Genomic DNA, 20,647 nt, shown 5'->3' with positions numbered 1-20,647 from the left:
GACAGCCGTTCTAAAAGATATATTTAAAAAACGCTGAATAACACTAAATGTATAAGAGTTGAACATCGTCTAAAGAAGACGCGAGTGACGTTTCTACGACAAAGGATCGAGGACAAATCAGGAACATAATGTGTTAACCCATATCAGTTGTAGACGAGTGCTTTTATTTTGACACTTCGCTGACGTTACCCGGATGTGCTTTGTCCACATTAGCCACAAAGCTCTCGACCATTGTACGCACGAGAATACTACTGCGGAAAGTGGTAAAAGTCTTGTCAAACGTAAGCTTTTACGTCCAAAGCCGTGTAACTATGTGGGGTCAGAACCTCTTTTGAAATGTATCATTTCACACAGACGGAATAAACGCTACATGATGCTAGCCATCTCTCCATGTGTTGTGACAAAGCTAGCTTAACATATTGGTCTTTGAGATTTATTTAGTCTTTGTTTGATATGTCGATAAGCAGAATATAATAGTTGATGAATTGTTAGGACTGAATAGCTTAACTTTATTCCCGTTTTGTCACCTTGGCTCATGTGGCTTGCTAGGTAACTCCACGGGACGGTACATGTGGCTCCATCTGACATCCAGGTCCCATCGGATGTGAAGCTCCGCAGACCTCTGGTCCCTGTGACACTAAAGCCATGAGCAGCCAGCCGAGAGCGACCCCTCCTCTACGTTTTGGCCAGGTGGTCATTGGACCCCCAGGCTCCGGTAAAACCACCTACTGCCAAGGGATGCAGGAGTTCCTGACTTCGCTGGGACGCAGGGTGGTTGTGGTGAACATGGACCCTGCTAATGAGGGGCTGCCATATTCCTGTGTGGTAGATATATCCGAGCTGGTCAATCTGGGCGATGTGATGGAAGCCTTGAAGCTGGGACCTAACGGCGGGCTCCTGTACTGTATGGAGTATGTTGAAGCAAATCTGGACTGGTTAGAGAACAAACTGAAAGAGCACAGTGACTGTTACTTCTTGTTTGACTGCCCCGGACAGGTGGAACTGTACACCCACCAGAGTTCCGTAAAGAATATATTCACACAGCTGGCCAAGTGGAATTTCAGGGTGAGCTTTGTAAACATCCAAAGAAAGGAATGCTCTCATGTCCCCAGAGCCTTGACCTGATGTAGTCATCCCGCATGTACAACAGCACATGCATATATTCAAGAAGTGATTTCATCTAGTTGCCTTTCAGTGCTTAAATTTCTTTCTTTCCACTCTTTTGTTTTTCAGCTGTCTGCGGTGCATCTCGTGGACTCTCACTACTGTGCTGACCCAGCCAAGTTCATCTCTGTTCTGTGTACCTCCCTGTCCACCATGCTGCATGTAGAGCTTCCTCACGTCAACGTCCTCTCAAAAATGGATTTGATTGAGCAATATGGCAAACTAGGCAAGTTAAGGATCTTCTAAACCATCCTAAAAACAAAAGAACCACAATGTTACTATAGATAAGGTTAACAGCTTCTGTATTAATCCATCAAACATGTAAATGTTGAACATTCAATAAATGAGCTTTTTTTGTCCTGTCCAGCCTTCAACCTTGACTTCTACACAGAGGTCATGGACCTGTCCTATCTTCTTGATCACTTGGCTGCAGACCCCTTTTTCAAGAAATTCCGCCATCTGAATGAAAAGTTGGCAGAGGTCATACAAGATTATGGTCTTGTATCTTTTGTGCCACTCAATGTACAGGTATGTCATGTTGACTGACTTCTACTAAGTTAGATGTAAGTTATTTTATACCATTGGCTGGTAAATTACTTCTGAATAAATTGAATTAATATATTTTGCTAGTTAAAAAAAAGAATTATTTTTCTAACACATTTCTAACCACCAGCTGTCAATGGCTGTTATCCACTGACCGGAAAAGTAGTGTTAATTTTCTGATGAGAGGACATATTGAGTGGATAGCATAGTTGGGGTTTATTCTATTTCCTAAGTGGGTTCCTCATGCATGGAACATCCATACTGATTAATAATGGTTACAGCGTTCAATAATAATTCCCCTGCAGGTTGGCCAACGTGGCTTTCTTCCAAGAATTCCTAAAAGTCATTCATTTACTTCAGTGTTTGAACGGGTAAATGTTAAATGACTTTCAGCATTTGAATTTGAAGACTGGATGGTTTTTATGCTGCTGGATTGGACGGTTGAGAGGGGACAGCTGTCTGCGCATTCATATCTTGACTGATTTGACCAGCACCGGTCCATAGACAGACCACTTTTACAGCCTTTTAGCTGATCACCTACCTAACCGCCTTAGTTAGCTTAACACAGCAAATTTAAAAGGCAACAGCACAACACGTTTGACCTTCAGCAAAACAAAATACTTTGGTATTAAAGACTGCTGCAGTTGGAGATTTGTGGTTTTGTCTACACGTGTTGCTTATCACAGATCCTTGTTAATAAAACAAGGTTGAATACACAGCATCATATTTCCAGGAAAATCTCAAATATTTTGGGGCAAGGGGGACGGAGTAGATGCTTGGGAAGAAATAGGCAAATGTATTTGGATATAATAAACACTAAATCAGTCACAATATATTTATTACTGAAAGTAGAAAACTGGTTGACTTCAAATGACACATTAACACAGTTTAATTTCTTGTTTAACTTTGACCCTAAGTGAAACGCTTCTCTTCTCTGTCTCCAGGACAAAGAGAGCATGATTCAAGTCTTACGGGCAGTGGACAAGGCCAATGGCTACTGCTTTGGAGACCTGGAGGAGAGGAATCTGCAGGCCATGATGTCAGCTGCTGTGGGGGCTGACTTCCAGTTCAGCACGTATCCTTTGCTCATTAAAGCGGTGACTCGCTGTGACTCATCTGGTTTAAACTGAAATCTTACGATTAACGGACCGCGGAACGGAGTGTTTTTAATGACTTGTAATAATTCCAGCTAAGAGGCTTCATGTTAAAGTGTTGCATTTGGTTGCGTTTTCCTTAACAAACCCCTTCAGCACTCTTGGAGTTCAGGAGAGGTATGTTGAAACGAGTGAGAAGACGGTGGAGGAGGAAATGATGAATCTGTAAATTAAAGAGCTCAATAAAAGAACAAAACTTTATAGCACTAGTTCATGCCAACATTCATTTAATTTGGCCTGAGTTCTGAACCTCTCTGCTAAAGTGGAGACGAGAACTAAATATTGTTAAGGCTTCAAGGTTGTACCACGTCATGCGAAGAGGAACCAAGAGGAAGGACAGGAAGGACTAAATAACAAGCTTGTCTTTAGTAATCGATAAAATATGTTGCTGTTATTGTGTACAATAAAATTAATGTTTTTAAGAAAACTGAGGTATTTGTCCATGGTGAGCTTCCAAGGATGAAGAATTCATTCAAGTCATTATACCAGGGTTTGTGATCAGAAAGCTTTCTATTTTCTGGATTCTGGATTCACCATGAAATACACAGTAAGGAATGTATGTGGTAATATCACCAAAATACAAATACACTTTTTGTAGCCATGCATATTTGAGCAATAACCACAACATCCAGGCATCTTTAAGATCCTATTCTCTAGTGTATTTTTATGTCAGCCGTCATGTTCGATAACTTATCTGCTTGTAAGTCTGTTGGGAGATGTTTTCCCATTCCAGACACAGTCTTTTCCGCTGGTTCTCTTTTGTACCATTTAGAATCAGCTCACTGAATGATACTTGACAGTAGGATTCTTAGTTTAGCTATGTACTCTAAAGGGCAACAACCTAGTGGATGCCACTGCCTCATTAAAGTATTTCATCCATGATTATGAGCAATATGCTGATAAAAAGATTATCTGAATATATATTTTAATTATAGGTCAAATGTAAAGCAGAAATATCAAACCAAAGTGAATACTTACTACTATGTATTGAAGATTAACACATGAAGTAGCGGTGACTTTGGCCTACTCCTGGTGTGTTGCTTTGTTCTACGACCAGCAGGTGGCGCATGAGTTTGCAAATCCTGCTCCAAGAGTCCAAAAAGTCTGCTCCAACTCTTCCCGTTCACCGAAACAGAAAAATTAAGTCAGGCGGGGAGAGGAAGCCACATTAAATCTGTGTTTCTGCACAACTGGCCCTGTGTCTGGTCTCTGGGATGGAAGAGCCTGTGTTTCTTAAAGCAACTAAAACTGTGTTTTTACTTTGTGAACGTGTAACTCCCGTGCTGCTGTCCTCCACACACCGACACCCAGTTTATAATTACACCCGCATTAGGATCTCACCTAAAAGAAAGGGTATAGACATTCATACACGTCGAGGCATCGTGTGTCTGTGTGTGTTTCCACTGCGCTTCACATCCAGGGTTTACACTCACCAAAATAAAGCGTGATCTACTTTGCGATGTGGGAAATCACATTAACCCTGTGTGGTGCGACGTGGCTGTGAAATTGTATGTAGAGCTTCTTGTGTGCTAAGCTCTCGGCGCTCTGCATTAGGGGGTGTGTCAGGCATGTTAAATTGTGCTCCGATGTTTGTACATGTGATCGAGTATGCCTGCTCACTGGTACTTCCTGCCTTTTTTCTGTTAGCCCCCTAGAGGTAGGCGTGTGTGTGTGTGTGTGTGTGTGTGTGTGTGTGTGTGTGTGTGTGTGTGTGAGAAAGAAGAGGGAGAGAGCAGAAACTGTGTGTGTGTGTGTGTGTGTGTGTGTGTGTGTGTGTGCGTGCGTGCGTGCGTGCGTGCGTGAGTTGAGTGTGTGGCGAGTGGGAAGAGAAACCGAAAGGCAAATCAGTTCCCATTTACCAAACAAAATTATTATATTAGATGATATTATATTAGATAATACTTAAAAGAAAAAGTAATCGCATCATAAATATTTTCAGATATTTTCCGTTTGATTCTTTTTGACAAGAAATCCCTTTGCCTCGTGCGCGCGCGCACACACACGTCCTTGCCGTGCTCAACACTGCGCACACACCCTGCGCGTTTTGTCGATGCCAAAAATGTCTGCTCTATTTGACAGAGAATGGGAAAACAAATGCTCCAGTTTTCCAATTGTTGGGAGACTCTGAAACTGTTCACGCATCATCCTCCTGGTAGATAAGGTCTGGGGTTTTTTCTGCACTGTTCTGCGTAGTTCGATGTTTGTATGGTGAGAGAGAGAGAGAGAGAGAGAGAGTGTGTGTGTGTGTGTGTGTGTGTGTGTGTGTGTGTGTGTGTGTGTGTGTGGGAGAGAGCGAGAGAAGGGGGAGCTGGAGCCCTGTGCGCCCATCCCCCCACACTCGGCAGAGGAGCGTTTCTGCTGGAGTCAGAGACAGACAGAGAGGAGAGGGGGAGGTAGGGGAGAGAGGAGCGGAGCAGGCAGGGGAGGGAACGGGAGGGAATGTGCATTGCTAGTCTCGTTTGCTGCAAGGCTTCCTCCTTCTGCTCTGGAAAAACCTGTGTGCGCTGCCTTTGCTTGCCTAAATACCACTCACACACACTGGTGGGAATTGACTATAAACACCAGTCTACTCGGGCTGATTATTTTCCAGCATTTATAGGCACAGCTCCTACTTTTCTCTTCCACAAAGAGAAGTCAAACTCTTATTACATACCACGCGAAATGAACTCATTACAAGTACTTTCCACCATTCATTTCCTTTAATTTGCTTCTTGGAGTGCAGGGGTCGCGCCGTTTTCTACACGCACATCTGCGGCATCCACGAATACGCAAACACACATACATACACTTGCAAAATCATATTATTCATAAATTATTTCGTTTTCACTTTTAACATTGACCACGCGTGCACGGTTATTTGCGCTGCACCCGTGGCTGTTTATTTGAGCTGCGTTGTGGTTTCATATTGATAACATTAGTGAGTTGTGGGAACATTATACAATCTTCGTGTGGAATATTCCACCTCTACGGAAAAAAGACAATGTGAAGTTGGAAGACAAAAAAGTCCACTCCGCCCCGGAGCGGATCCGGCGCGCGTTTTGCAGGCAGCCGTGCGGCTCAGTAAAATGGCTGTATCTAGCGGAGCCTCGTGTTGGTTGGGTTCGCTCCCCGTCTGTACCCGGGCTCAGTAACACAACTCCCACAACAATTTCTCTCGCTTTTTTACGCATTGTATGGAGCCTCCATCATCTCTCTAGCCCATTTACGGAACCGGAACCGGGGGATGGCGGCCGGATTCGGTCCGGTATAAGGGGCGGGAATGAATCGGCACAAGGATAAATGGTTATAAACAATTATTTATATTCAATGCTAGCTTTTGATTGTGACTGACTCGCCGAGAGAGGGAGAGAGAGGTGGGGGGTATATCATGGCTGCTCAGGTCGCCAGCGCCGCCACTCTTAACACTAGCCCGCCTTCCGAACTCAAAAAGCCGGATCGAGACCCCAAGGAGGAGTCGGCACCGGGGGACAAGCAGTCAGACAAAAAGCAGCCGGGCTTGGATAACGTATCGCCGGGCCGGGGGGATCTGCAGGACGGGGCCGACGGTGGAAATGCAGGGGGAGGAGGGGAATCTGAGATGAAGAACGGGAATGGGAACCCGCCCAGGGCTAACAATAATAACCAGAATGACTCCGTTGGACCGGAGGGAAATAACCATCCCGGTTTGGTGCATCACCACGGCCCCGGTTTTCCCCCACCTTCGTACGGATACAGTCAGCACTACGGTCGGGCCCCTTTTCATCAACATGGCGGACAACAAAGCCCTGGCATGGCAGCTGCTGCGGGTCCGGTTGTGCAGTCGAACAACATGATGGACCCGTATCAACCCAACTCGCACGACCATGGCTTTTCCAATCACCAGTTCAACAACTACAGCCCGTTCCCGAACAGGACTCCCTATCCCGGCCAGGCGTACGCCATGAACTCGCCTCGCAGTAACCAGGCGCCGACAGCTGGGGGACAGCCAGCTAAGCAGCAGCCACCAGCGGGAGGACCCGCGGCGATGGCTGGATCGTACAGTAACCAGAGATATAACATCGGGAACCCTCAACCCACGTCCACGCCGACGCTGAACAAGCTCCTCACCTCCCCCAGCTCGACGCGGGGATACACGAACTACCCACCGAACGACTACGGTAGCCAAGAAGGCGCTGCTAAGGGACCAGCAGACATGGGCAGCAGCGGCCAGTACGGAGGGAGCAACCCGGGTTGGCAACAAAGGAGCCATCACCCTTCGCCCATGAGCCCGGGAAGCGCCGGGCAGCCGCTGGCTAGAACCCAGGTAAGAGCACTTTATTGGGGGATCGCGGTGCGGGCTCTAGCGCGTCTCGCTGCCTCCGCCTAGCTAAGCGCAACGTAGCAGGCCAGCCATTGTCTGATACTAGTTCGCAAAGCCTCTAAAATGGCTGCCCGTCGTGTGCGTTTTCCCCGTCCAGCTCCGCGTTAAACGCTCGCTTCCACCGCGTCCGTGCGGGTGCGTTAGCGTTGCGGGGACGCCGCACGATGCGGATACACGGTCGTTGAACCGATGTACGGACGTTCGGGGAGCCGAGAAGGCCCGACTTTGAGAGGGGGCGACGGCACCGAGCAGCGACGGTTCGCGTTTCTCCCGCAGCCGTGCGGCTCGCGTCGGGCTCCGCGCTCCATTTACAGCTCGCGTGCGTGTATAAATGCGTGGGACCGTGCAGGTTTATGCTCAAACTGTTCTCCCGTGGATCAGTTTGTGTTATTTGCTCATACACTCGGCTTCCTATTGTGGTTTTTCGTTCGAGAGGCTGTAATTTGTAGCTGTGGCGGGCGGAAGGAGCTGCGTGCCGACTCATCTCCTCGGCGCTGGTTAGACGCCTCGACCAGGCCGGCTTTAAACTGCTTAAACGTCCCGTAAGGACTCGGGGGGTGAGGCTGAAAACGGCTATGTTGTGCTAATTTATTGATCCGGCGACGCTGCCGTTGCCGAGGAGCCGCCGGGCTTCCCACGCGTGGCGCCTGTAAACAGTCGCGCTCAGCCTCGTGCGTGGAGTGGCTGCCGCCCGCAGACTGCAGTTTGCTCTGGGATTTGAATTGTGGAGGTAAAATCCTGCTGTCAGAGCCAGGAGATAGTTGGTCTTGGGTTGACATGCTAGCTCAAATCTGATTGGCTCCGCACGCGCTGCTCATGGCCATTTATAATTACATGTGATGCGAGGCAACAGGGGCTGATAAGCGCACAGCGTTGACTCATCGCAGGGTCACCAGAGGTGCTGCTGCTCCGCTCCTCTTCACACACGCGTAGTGTGGGAGCAACTGGGGCTTCTATTCATTTTTTCTAAGGTTATTGATCTGCACACAAACCTTTTGTTGGTCCTGATGTCAAATAGGTGAGCTATTAACCAGTAGACACATTGCTGCTTCAAATTCTTACTTTTACACACATACACACACACTCACACTCACACACACGTTTACAATATCTAAAAAGATGTGAGTGTGTGTGTGTGTGTGTGTCGAACCTCACAAGTTCGACTGTGACTGCAAAGAATCTCCCCCCCAACGCTTCCCCCTGAAGCCAATCAGGAGGCAGTCCACCATCTCTCACCCACCAAGGGAGTTTCCTCTCTGTCTTATGCAGATTAGCCATGTGCCGCTTTTATTTATTTCGCCTCATTATCTTGGGCCTGTAAAATGTCACCGAAAGCTTTCTGCGTGTGATTTGTGAAGGGCTGCTGTCGAGCCCGGGGAGGCAGTCTCCCTGCTCCTGCACGGTGCACGTGTAGGAATCCACCCCAACACTTGGTGTGCCGATGTTTCGGTTTGTTGAAATGATCGTCGTCTCACTTCAAAATGTGTAAATGCCTATTTCAGCTGTTGACTTGTACACTGTGTATGTTCCTGTACAGTTTTACTCTCCCCGGCTGTTGTGAAAGTACCCCTTCACTTCTAGTGTCATTCATCGAGAGCCAGACCCCTTCTCTGTGGGGAAAAAAGCTACTTGGACCAGGCTCAAAACAGGAGCACAGCTGGGATATGTTTAAGATTGGGCAGAGTGCCCCTCATTCGAAACTAGTGATACATGTGTAGCTCTGTTGACTTCCTAAACTGTGGCAAAGAGGGGTAAAAAATGGTTAATGACCGTGGGAAATGGAATGAAACAAGTGCTCTTCTTATTAAATTTGTTTTCATACCTTTAATCCATTGAAGGTTTCACACAGCAGCTATTTATGGACTAATGCTATATGGTTTAAAAGTGTAGCGCTTGTTAAAAAGTAATGTAATTGTTAAATTCTTTCTTCTGTTTGCTCTCTACCAGCCCCCTGGTCCTATGGACCCGATGGGTAAAATGAGAGGTCAGCCGTACGGCGCAGCAAGTCCCTACGGTCAGCAGTCGCAGCAGGGGCCTCCGACCGGTTCTCAACAGGGCCCTGCTTACTCTGGTCAGGGTTATGGCCCACCAGGTCCTCAGCGATATCCAGTGGGAATGCAAGGACGGACTCCGGGATCCATGGGTGGCATGCCCTATGGACCACAGGTAAATCATTTGAGTCAAAGTCCTCCAGGTCTTAATAAAATGCATCATTATTGGTGTTTTCTTCAGGTTTGTCCTGAACATTGTGTTTCTCTCTCTCTCATAGATGGGATCATATGGGCAACAGGGACCAGGAGGCTATGGCTCTCAGGGTCAGGCACCATATTACAGCCAGCCCGGCCAGGCTCCTCACCCAGGTCAACAGCAAGCCCCCTATTCCCAGCCTCCACCAGGACAGCCAGGCCAGACGCCTTATCCAGGGCAACCCCACCCGGCTCCTCCTTCTGCTCCTCACACCCAGGGAGGACCAGCCTATCAGCAGTCTCATATGCCCCCCCAGTCCCAGGGGCCTCTGTCAGGACCATCACAAGGGCCCCCACAGTCTCAGCCACCTTATCCTCAAGCCTCTGTGCCACAGTCTGGCCAGTCTCCCTACGCACAGCAGCAAGGTCCTCCCAGTCAGGCCTCACAGCAGCCAAATTCCCAGGTGCTCCCTGGATCACAGGGTCACCCTAACTATCCAGGATCCGCACAGGGGCCTCAGCAGCCTTCCCTGCAGCAACAGCAGGCACAGTCCCAGCCTCCTCAGCAGCCACCAGTACACAGCCAACACCCACAGGGCCAACCTGCTGCGTATCCACAGAACTCTCAGCCGCAGCAAGCACAACAGTCACCTTATCAGCGCTTTCCTCCTCCACAACCACAGGTTCTTACCTCCGTCTGTCATTGTATTCATCAGACTGATTTAACTTTATATTTGTCTGTTAAATGTGTGTTCATGTGAATTATCTCAGTACACTCAACCTCCTTCCGTTGCCTTTTAGGAGGTATCCCAGGACTCATTTCAGTCCAATGCTCCTCCATCCACTCAGTCCAAGTCTGGCCCAGAGGACAGCCAAGGCCGCCCCTCCAGCCTTCCGGTTAGTTATTCTTGTTTTTTCTTCAACTGCTATTTACACTGTTTAACTGTGATTAAGGCAAACCTTCATTTGTTTCTATACCTTGCTTATCAAATGTGAGGCTTGTGTTCAAAATACTCAGTTGTTGCTGTTGCAGTTGTGTTACGTTGGATGTCATTTTACTCTGAAGCTTTGATTGGTCAACAAGTTTGCTTCAGCTGCTTAGTCTCTTAGTTTTTGACTTTGTGTGCTGATTGATTGAAAGGCTGCTGTGTCACTGCACGTTTGAGGTGTGGGGAAAATGTTTGTGTATTGAAATCACATGGCAAGGCTGCTGATACATGCTGAATCAGCTCACATCCTACAAACCTTGGTAACCATGACAACCCCTGGCACTAATGCGCACTCTTTTTTTTTTTTTTTGAGAAAGATAAATAGGGACAAGGGCCTCTGGGTCTCTAAGTGTGTAGTATTTGAATGTGTGCCACTGATACCTCACCTCAACTAGAGAAACAATTGCAACAACAAGCAAATACTTCACCAAATATTTGAAGTAAACAGTTTGTCTGTCTTTTTTTGCTGCTCTACTGCATTTCACTGAAATCGCCTTTGCTTGTGATGCATGTCTTTTCAGGACCTGTCCGGGTCCATTGATGATCTGCCTACAGGTACTGAGGGCGCACTGAGTCCTGGTGTGAGCACGTCTGGTGTCTCGAGCAGCCAGGGCGAGCAGAGTAACCCGGCCCAGTCGCCCTTTTCCCCCCACACATCGCCCCACCTGCCAGGTATTCGAGGGCCCTCCCCTTCCCCAGCAGGCTCCCCTGCCAGTGCAAGCACACCCCGCACTGGACCGCTGTCACCTGCCAACATGCCAGGTCAGTGGTGTCTCCTCAGTCTCTCTACTGATTTGTCAAAAAGTAATACTTCTGTTTCAAATAACTACTAAGAATGGGGTTTTGACTTCAGAACTGCAGCCACTTACACCTTCACTCTGCTATCTGAATTCTTTAAGAATCAGCAATTTTTCAAGTTATGTGAATTATCATTATTTAGGGACCCAGATGCCACCCAGGCCAGCAAGTGTGCAGTCAGATGGGAGCCTACATCCTGCAATGAGTCAGTCCCCTATGGCTCAGGACAGAGGTGTGTTTGAATTAGACGTATTTATACTAAACTAATTTTAACTGTCCAAAGTGTTTGCTGTATCAACTGAGCACAGTCTCTCCCTCGCTTCCAGGCTTTATGCAGAGAAACCCTCAAATGCCCCCTTATGGCTCCCCTCAGTCAGCCTCTGCACTCTCACCCCGCCAGTCCTCAGGGGGTCAGATGCATTCGGGGATGGGCCCATATCAGCAAAATAATTCTATGGGTGGCTATGGACAGCAAGGAGGACAATACGGCCCCCAAGGTGTGTGTTTTTCTCTGTTGGAATGTTGAAAATGTTGGTTTGTTGAAAAAGCAGGTTCACACACAAATCTGATGGTATAATGCACAAAAACGAAGATAAAAGTTAGTGCCACCATTGTGAATTGTCCTGTTCATGACAGGTTTTTAAAATCATCCTCAGATTCCCTTGTAAAGAACCCACCTCAGATGCTAACAAAACCACTGACTGTACACTCACTACTTTTGAGTGTTTTCACTGTAAACACTCAAACCACAAGGCTTTTGTACTGGAGATTAAATTGGCAACATGGCAGAATTTTTTTTTTAAAGAAAACTCTAGATGTGGAAATGGCTTAAATTTTCAATTCCTCCTCCTTTTATACATCTCCCAATAAAGACACATTTAATTTGTTACTTGGGTTCTCATGAATACCATGCTTTGGTTGGTCTCTCTCTCCCTCTGACTCTGTTGCAGCTATTTATAGCTGTGGAGCAGAGAGTCAGCTGACGTAGCAGAGCCTCCTGTCAGTACAGCTGAGACTGTGACGAAGGCTCATTGCTCAGGGTGCATAGTTGTCTGTGCTAACACTTTAATTGGTTTCAAAAAAAGACTGATAGCTTGGAAAGTGTTATTTGGTTTAACACACTTTTAGAGTTGTGTATGATCTTTTCCCCCAGGCCAATGTAATATTATTACAAAACAGTTTTTTTTAAGTTGAATAATTTTTGTTACGTCATTTTTTTAGGTTATCCCCGGCAACCTGGCTATGGCAACATGCCCAATGCTAACTATCCTGGGCCGGGCATGGGTCCAATGAACCCCATGGCAGGACAGGGTGGAGGGCCACCATATGCTGGCATGCCTCCAGGAAGGATGCCTCATAATCAAATGGGGACGCGTCCTTATGGCCCCAATATGGGTCCCAACATGGGCCCGAACATGCCTCCTAATATGCCTCCTAATATGCCTCCTAACATGCCTCCTAACATGGGCAACATGCCACCCCAGGTAGGCTCAGGAATGTGTCCTCCACCAGGCATGAACCGAAAACCCCAGGACCCTGGATCCATGCAGCACCCTTCGTCAAACTCCATGCACAGCAGGTTAGTTAGGCTTAGTTAACTAGATAACTTGAAGTATTAACTTAATTCTATATGTAACTTTGCTACTTTCATGAACACTAAATGCTCATTATTTTAATCTTGATCCAGGATGCCTGGTTACCCTAGCATGTCTCCGGGAATGATGGGCTCCGGTCCACCTTATGGCCCTCCCATGAACAACATGCCTGGAATGATCAATGCTCAAGGTGGATCGCCGTATCCCATGGGGCCAAACATGGCCAATAACTCAAGTGGTTAGTTTAAATTAAAAAAATGCCTTGGGTCTCTATGAAAATTTCACAGCTAATTCTAATCTTTTACGTTGTCCAGGTATGGCTCCCAGTCCAGAGATGAACAATAAAATGAATAACAAGGTAGATGGAGGTGGAACACCCAAACCAGATACCAAATCTAAGGTAACCTGCCATCCACAAGGATTAAAAACTAACTAGCTTCTTTCTTTTATTTCCAAAATTTCAACTTTCTTTAAAATTTTTCATTTCACGCACCACAGAAGTCAAATTCATCGACCACAACCAATGAAAAGATAACACGCCTCTATGAGTTGGGACCTGAGCCGGACAGGAAGATGTGGGTGGATCGTTATTTGGCCTTCATTGAAGAGAAAGCCATGGATATGACCAACCTGCCTGCTGTAGGACGCAAACCCTTAGACCTCTTCCGGCTATATATATCAGTAAAAGACATTGGAGGCATGACACAGGTTAATATGGGATTTATAAATAATGGTCAGTTTCATAGGCTTGTTGTATATTATTTCTGCATCTTCTAAATATCTCTGGTTCTGTGTCTTTTTAGGTGAATAAGAACAAGAAATGGCGTGATCTGGCTACTTCGTTGAATGTAGGCACATCCAGCAGTGCTGCCAGTTCTCTGAAGAAACAGTATATCCAGTGTCTGTATGCCTTTGAGTGCAAAATTGAGCGTGGTGAGGATCCTCCTCCTGAGATTTTTACAGATAACAAAAAGAACCAAGCTGCTAAGGTCCAGCCACCCTCTCCAGGTTAGTTGTATTTTTGTTTTCAAGTGAATACTTGTTCTGATGCATCTCTTATTCCATGATGCAAATCCACATATTAAATGCTTGACTCTGACGGACAAAGACAAACAGTAATGTACCATATCTGTCTGCTCCTCTCTCTTATTTCAAACTGAAGCGTCCCTCTGCTCCACAGCTGGGTCAGGCTCTCTGCAAGGTCCTCAGACACCCCAGTCCACTAGCAGCTCAATGGCTGAAGGAGGGGACTTAAAACCTCCCACCCCAGCTTCCACTCCACATACCCAGATGCCCCCAATGCCTCCCGGGTCCAGGTAACTCTCGTTCAAAACTAGATTGGCTGATTTTTAGCTTCAATGCTTCATTTCTGTCCGTTGATAATTTCCTTCCCATCGTTTTCTAATTTGTCCTTCTCACTATTGGTCCTCATCTAGGAGCAGTGTTAGCTTGCAGGACCCTTTCTCTGAAGGAAGTGATCCAGCCTTCCCCAGGAAGAACCTGACGCCAAACTCTGCCTATCAGTCTGCCATGAACACACCAGACATGCAAGGGCGCATGGGCACCTACGAACCTAACAAGGATCCTTTTGGAAACATGCGCAAAGGTGGGCACAGACAGTTGGTCGTGTCAGCCTGCAAGTTAAATACTTGATTGCATTAAGTAGCTGTTTTTCATGTGGCTTTACTTCTGACTGTGCTTTCAGTTGGGGAGCAGTTTCTGCCTGCTAACCAGGGTCCTAGCAGTAGTGTGAGTGACCAACAGCAGCAGCAGCAGCCGCCACAGCAACAGCCTCCGTTCAACAGAGGACCACCTGGGGCCATGGGCACCATGCCAATGGGACCTAGACAGCCTTATCCTTATGGACCAGGCTATGACAGGAGGTAAGAATTAGAAAATGGAAAATTGCATTTCCTTTTCAGGTTTTTCAGCTGCTAATTTGACAGTAATACAAACATCAGGGTTTCCAGAGTTGTCAGACTGATGTGAGCCTTAGAATTAGCTGCCCTGTCAAACAATATTATGTACATTTTGTACGTTAAATGTACAATTATTTGTTTTTTATTTCCCTAATTCATATTTGTGTGTGGTCTTTTTTCTGTGCTGCTCTGTTAAGAATATAACAAGCCATTTGTAAACTAAAAGTAAATTTCTATATTACGCATTAATTAGGTTTGTGCACTTAAAAATCTGGTCAGCAATTAAAAACTGATTAAAACTAATTACTTGTGGCAGTGTCTTTACTACCAAACTCTTTGGTTGTAAACTATTTAGTCTTCCACTTGCTAATGTTTGAGAGTAATTTTTAAACTGAATGATACAATAATTTGGCTAGTGGCCGACTGCAAACTGTAGCTGTAGCAGTTATAAATGAGGTCATATGAGAAATCAAACCATACGCGTTGTTATGATTTTGTTATGAAGATCTGAGCATGGAATGGGCCCAGAAGGCAACATGGGATCTGGGGCACCTCAGCCAAACCCTATGATGCCTGCCAATGCCGACACAGGGATGTATTCACCAAATCGCTTTCCTCCACAACAGCCACGGTCAGTTCTCTTGGATGTTATCACTGTTGCACATTATCTTTGGTTATTCTGGTGTGTGTGTGTGTGTGTGTGTGTGTGTGTGTGTGTGTGTGTGTGTGTGTGTGTGTGTGTGTGTGTGTGTGTGTGTGTGTGTGTGTGTGTGTGTGTGTGTGTGTGTGTGTGTGTGTGTACAAATTTGTACTCCAAATACCTCCCAACTTTGGTTTGAGTAAATTATGTGTGCATATGGTAATTAGTGCAGACAGCAGCATTGATTGACATGTTTGAATTGAACCCAAATCAAATTCTCTGGGGACTTTATATTATTTACATAGTTAAAAGTAAGGTATTTAAATGTTAGGATAAAATTAAAGGAAATTGTATTGGGCATAACAGATTTATTATGTCTTAAGAGTACGAAGCTGTAATGTGATAGCTGGCTTTTTATATTCATCTCTATGTGCTAAAACATTGCTTGTGTTGGGTTGGGTTAGACTTGATGAAGGATGCGTTCACATCTTCATGGGTGAACTGACGGTTTAATGTTTGCAGGCATGATTCCTATGGTAATCAGTATCCTGGACAAGGAACACCCCCTACTGGTTCATACCCTAATCAGCAGCCTGGAATGTACCCACAACAACAGCAGGTAAATAAAACAACAGCTCTCGATGTTTACTATCCATTGGAATCGAACAATATCCCAATATTGGGCTTTCTACACTTTTTATTTTTGCTTGAGATGTTGTGATGGCATTTGTTTCGTAAGTAGGACGCAAATAAATTAGCAATATTTCTGCTCAAAGAGTGATGAAAAGATGTCTCTGGCCTATTTTTTTATTTATAGAATTACAAGCGTCCTGTGGAAGGAGGTTACCCTCCGTCAAAACGTCATGAGGCAGAGTACAGCGGGCCTTTCCCTGGTGGACAACAACCACCGCAGCAACAGCAAGGAGGTGTCTCTGCACCCTCTTCGGGACCGCAGGAGCCGTACAATCAATACAGTGGGAGTGGGCCCTATTCAAGTTCGGATCGCCGCCCACCTGGCCCAGGCAATCAGTTTCCCTTCTCCTTTGGTCGCGAGAGAATGCAGGGAGCAACTGGACCCAACGCTCAGTCAAATATGCCACCTCAGATGATGCAGTCGGGCCCAGAGGGGCCTCAGGGCAGCATGTGGCAGGGACCCCGAGATATGAACTACCAGAATTACCCCAGCCGGCAGGGTGGCCCTGGAGGCCCCCCTCAGGGACCTGGTTACCCTGGCATAAATCGCTCAGAGGAGATGATGCCATCGGAGCAGCGTATGAATCACGACGGCCCGTGGGGGGGTCAGATGGGTCCTCGCCAGCCTCCTTATGGTCCAGCAGGACCTGGCCAACCTATGCCTCGTTCAGTACAGTCCAATTACCAGCCTCCTCAGGGTGTGCAGAACCACATTCCACAAGTGTCCAGCCCAGCCTCCATGCCCCGCCCCATGGACAGCAGGACATCACCCAGTAAATCTTACATGCACGGAGTAATGAAGATGCAGAAGGCTGGCCCTCCAGTGCCTGCATCTCACATAGTGCCCCCTCCAGTGCAGTCGCCTCTAATAAGACGGGATATGCCTTTTCCCCATGGCTCTGTAGAAGCTACCCATCCTGTGCTTAAACCACGTCGGAGGCTCACCATGAAAGATATTGGTATGACCGTACTAATGTAAAGAAAATGAAATGAAAATATAATTATATTACCAATATTCAAAGGTGTTGTCATGAACATGCTTGATAAAATTTCTTGTTCTATTCTACTACTTAGGAACACCAGAGGCTTGGAGAGTCATGATGTCACTAAAGTCTGGTTTATTGGCTGAGAGTACGTGGGCCCTGGATACCATCAACATTCTCTTGTATGATGACAACAGTATTTCAACCTTTGATCTCAACACGGTAATACTTAACGTTGAACTAGTAATTTTTATTTTCAGTAGCGAATGCATGTTGATCATGCTTAATTTTTTTTCTTTTTATTTTCAGTTGCCTGGTCTACTAGAGTTGGTGGTCGAGTATTTCAGACGCTGCCTCATTGAAATCTTTGGCATTTTGCGGGAGTACGAGGTTGGAGATCCTGGCCAGAGGACGCTTTTAGATCCTGATGCCTTGAAACAAAATGGAGATATCATGGAAGAAGAAGAATCCCAGATGGAGGACGCGGAACAGGAGGAAGTTGATGATGAGGAGGAACGAGAGACCGAGGGACAGGGCAACAGGAAAGAGGAGCAAGACCCGGGCTCCGAGTCTCAGAGTCACGATGAGGAGAGGAAGCGTAAGAGTTCTTCATCTGAACAGACATGCTCATCACAAGGCCTACCTGCCAGTGACCGACCCAAGCAGTCCAGCAAATTTGATAAGTTTCCCCTGAAGGTGGTACGAAAGAGAGATCCATTTATCGCTAGTCAGTCCAACAACCATGGCAAGATACAAGAGTTTGACAGCGGGTTGATTCACTGGAGTGCTGGAGGAGGAGATTCAACAGAACACATCCAAACCCACTTTGAACCACGCAAAGACTTTTTGGAGCCCCGGGAACGAATACCTGTGCCCCCGGTTTTGCTGAAAAGACGAGTCTTAGAAGAAGAGATAAAGGAAAATTGTGTTCCAGAGGATGAAGAGAAAAGAAGGCATCAGGATGAAGATGGGCCAAAAGAGACATCTTTGTCAGACAAAAGCAGCCCATCGCTGAGCAGTGACGATGAGAGGAAAGAAGATTCTGAGGCAGATGAGAAAAGTCACCAAGTGAATAATAGACCTGTTGTGTCCTCCAGCAGTATTTTAAGCCTGCAGTCCCAGCAGAGTGGCACCATCCTGGAGGATGAGCCCCACAGTAAAGATGAGGGGCCGCTAATTGCACTGACTAACTGGCAGGATTCTTTAGCTCGCCGTTGCATTTGTGTGTCAAATATTGTCCGCAGCCTTTCTTTTGTCCCAGGAAATGATCACGAAATGTCCAAGCACCCAGGGCTGCTGCTGTTACTGGGCCGCCTCATCCTCCTCCACCACAGGCACCCTGAGCGCAAACAGGCCCCGCTCACCTACGAGAAAGATGAGGATTCAGAGGAGGGAGTGGGCCAAAGAGATGAATGGTGGTGGGACTGCTTGGAGATCCTGAGGGAGAACACACTGGTCACTTTGGCGAACATCTCAGGCCAACTGGACCTCTCCATCTACCCCGAAAGCATCTGCTTGCCGCTGTTAGATGGTCTTCTCCACTGGGCTGTCTGCCCCTCAGCAGAGGCCCAGGACCCCTTCCCTTCTCTGGGGCCCCACAGTGCTTTGTCACCCCAGACACTGGTCCTAGAGACATTAAGCAAATTGAGCATCCAAGACAACAATGTGGACCTCATCCTGGCCACTCCGCCATTCAGTCGGTTGGAGAAGCTATACGGCAACCTGGTGCGGCTAATCGGCGACAGGAAGGCTGCAGTCTGCAGGGAGATGGCTGTGGTCCTACTGGCCAACCTGGCCCAGGGGGATACTCTCGCTGCTCGAGCGATTGCTGTTCAGAAGGGTAGTGTGGGCAACTTGCTGGGCTTTCTAGAGGATAATCTGGCTGCTACACAGCTGCAGCAGAGCCAGAGCTCTCTACTACACCTACAGGGGATGCACTTCGAGCCCACAAGCCCGGACATGATGCGGCGAGCTGCCCGGGCGCTACACGCCTTAGCCAAGGTGGAGGAGAACCACTCGGAGTTCACACTACACGAGTCCCGACTCCTCGACCTGTCAGTGTCTCCCCTAATGAACTCACTGGTTTCTCACGTTATCTGTGATGTACTCTTTTTGATTGGCCAGTCATGACAGCTGTAGGGAGCTGTGGCTCCACCTTTTTGGGGGTTCTATCCCCAATTCCCTCTTCCCTGGTAACCTGGCTTGTGTGTGTAATAGGGCAAAGAAAGTTCAGGTGACTGTCTTTAATTTATGAAATCCTTCAGATTTTATTCTGAGCCCTCCCCAGGCCGTCCTTGCTCAAGGAGGGTAATCGCAGAGCTGTGGTGGATTACAAACCAGGGAGATGCCCTTGAACTGACACTACTTGCAACATGAATGCCAACTGGATGACCGAGAGGAGAGCACCATGGTTGGGAGACTTTTCTGCACTTGGGGGGAAAGTACTTTTTAATAAAGATAAATAAATAGCTGAAAAACAAAAACTGTAACCAAAGTTGCTGTCTCGTTTACAGTGAGTTTGGGAGACACAGTGTGCCCTAGCTCTCCCTCGAGGGCACAAGGAGTCTGTAACAGGTTGACGTTCATGGGTGAAGCAGACTGACGAGTGGCCTGCTGGTTATAGTTGCTGTAGTTGGATTCTCACCAGTCAGCCCGGCAGACAAAGTGCTGTCAAAAGACACCTTCACCAGGGAGGCCTGTGCAGTGTGCAGTAGATTGTAGGACATTTTCTGTACCGTACTGCTCTTGAGTGTAAGCATTCTGTAACACACGTTTCACACAGAAGCTGGCGATACAGCTCTTCTAGAGTTTTTGAGGTCATTTTAGTTTGGTGTTAAACAGAAAATGGCTTTCTTCCCCAAAGTATCAAGAACCTACAACACCCTTACCTCCTCCTATCCCTTGATTGTATGAATACCCTTATGAAAAGAACCACCTCTTAGGACTGGTTTTCAACTTCAAATACAGCTTTGCTGTGGTGTATATATAATGTTGTACATTACACTTCCTTTCTCTGTGTCTGTCTCTGTCTGTGTCACTATTCTCACTTGTTATTGGTGAGGGATGGAGGCTGACATGCGAGTGCCCTCCAGTCCCCGCTGATTAGACCCACTCCTCTGGTCTCTCCACAGCTCAATAGTATGGCAGACACAGCTCAAACCTGTTATCTCCTGGTACAACAAAATAAACTAGATGAAGTACACATTTGACATTTTTTCTTCAGTCATGGATTCTGCATATTTGTATTTCAGACTATGTAGCTAAAACATGTAAATTCCTCCCTTTCCCTTTTTTGGCTCAATGAATATCATTTATTCAGTATGAAATCTTTATACTATATGTTCCACGTGGTAAGAATAAATGTACATGAAATCTTCGTAAGCTGTTTGATGGTTTGTTCTTATGGAATGCTAAGCAAGAAAGTCAAGACAAAGCTGTGAGTTCACATAAATTAGTGTCAAAAGCATTTATGTCTTCTAAGTTATGAGTATTTAGCAGACATGACCACATAACATAGTTATGCACATAGCTGTGCCTGTATTCATTTTTTTAATCAAGTAGCGCAACAAGAAATCTCAAAAGAAAACAAATCACATAATCTTCATAATCAGTCACGATTAATATTTATCTAATCTAGTCGGTAA

The 20,647-nt window shown here is 46.6% G+C and overlaps 2 protein-coding genes across 6 annotated transcripts; both read left to right on the top strand.

Annotated features, from left to right (window-relative positions):
* Positions 1-133: 133 nt before the first annotated feature.
* On the top strand, positions 134-3,288 carry gpn2 (GPN-loop GTPase 2). 3 transcript variants are annotated; one of them, XM_029129953.3, is made up of 7 exons: positions 134-281; positions 550-715; positions 830-1,065; positions 1,234-1,390; positions 1,532-1,692; positions 2,652-2,782; positions 2,958-3,288. In XM_029129953.3, the coding sequence occupies exons 2-7, from the start codon at positions 646-648 to the stop codon at positions 3,028-3,030; spliced, it is 828 nt and encodes a 275-aa protein (XP_028985786.1). In that variant the 5' UTR covers positions 134-281; positions 550-645; the 3' UTR covers positions 3,031-3,288. The 3 variants fall into 3 exon arrangements, with proteins under 3 accessions (XP_028985786.1, XP_028985784.1, XP_028985785.1); XM_029129951.3 differs by having other exon boundaries at positions 550-1,065; XM_029129952.3 differs by having other exon boundaries at positions 147-263; positions 550-1,065.
* Positions 3,289-5,919: 2,631 nt separating this feature from the next.
* On the top strand, positions 5,920-20,379 carry arid1aa (AT rich interactive domain 1Aa (SWI-like)). 3 transcript variants are annotated; one of them, XM_029128055.3, is made up of 20 exons: positions 5,920-7,143; positions 9,148-9,366; positions 9,470-10,069; positions 10,188-10,283; positions 10,897-11,137; positions 11,316-11,405; positions 11,500-11,670; positions 12,395-12,752; positions 12,861-13,006; positions 13,083-13,168; positions 13,267-13,476; positions 13,572-13,776; positions 13,949-14,084; positions 14,205-14,374; positions 14,474-14,651; positions 15,193-15,318; positions 15,850-15,946; positions 16,145-16,979; positions 17,095-17,225; positions 17,313-20,379. In XM_029128055.3, the coding sequence occupies exons 1-20, from the start codon at positions 6,229-6,231 to the stop codon at positions 19,131-19,133; spliced, it is 6,831 nt and encodes a 2,276-aa protein (XP_028983888.1). In that variant the 5' UTR covers positions 5,920-6,228; the 3' UTR covers positions 19,134-20,379. The 3 variants fall into 3 exon arrangements, with proteins under 3 accessions (XP_028983888.1, XP_028983887.1, XP_055359004.1); XM_029128054.3 differs by having other exon boundaries at positions 13,931-14,084; XM_055503029.1 differs by lacking the exon at positions 5,920-7,143 and adding an exon at positions 7,271-8,218 and having other exon boundaries at positions 13,931-14,084.
* The last annotated feature ends 268 nt before the right edge of the window (positions 20,380-20,647 follow it).

Source organism: Betta splendens, chromosome 16 (genome assembly GCF_900634795.4).
Source record: "Betta splendens chromosome 16, fBetSpl5.4, whole genome shotgun sequence".
In the NCBI taxonomy this organism is placed as follows: domain Eukaryota; kingdom Metazoa; phylum Chordata; class Actinopteri; order Anabantiformes; family Osphronemidae; genus Betta; species Betta splendens.
This window is presented reverse-complemented; position numbering and strand designations above follow the sequence as displayed.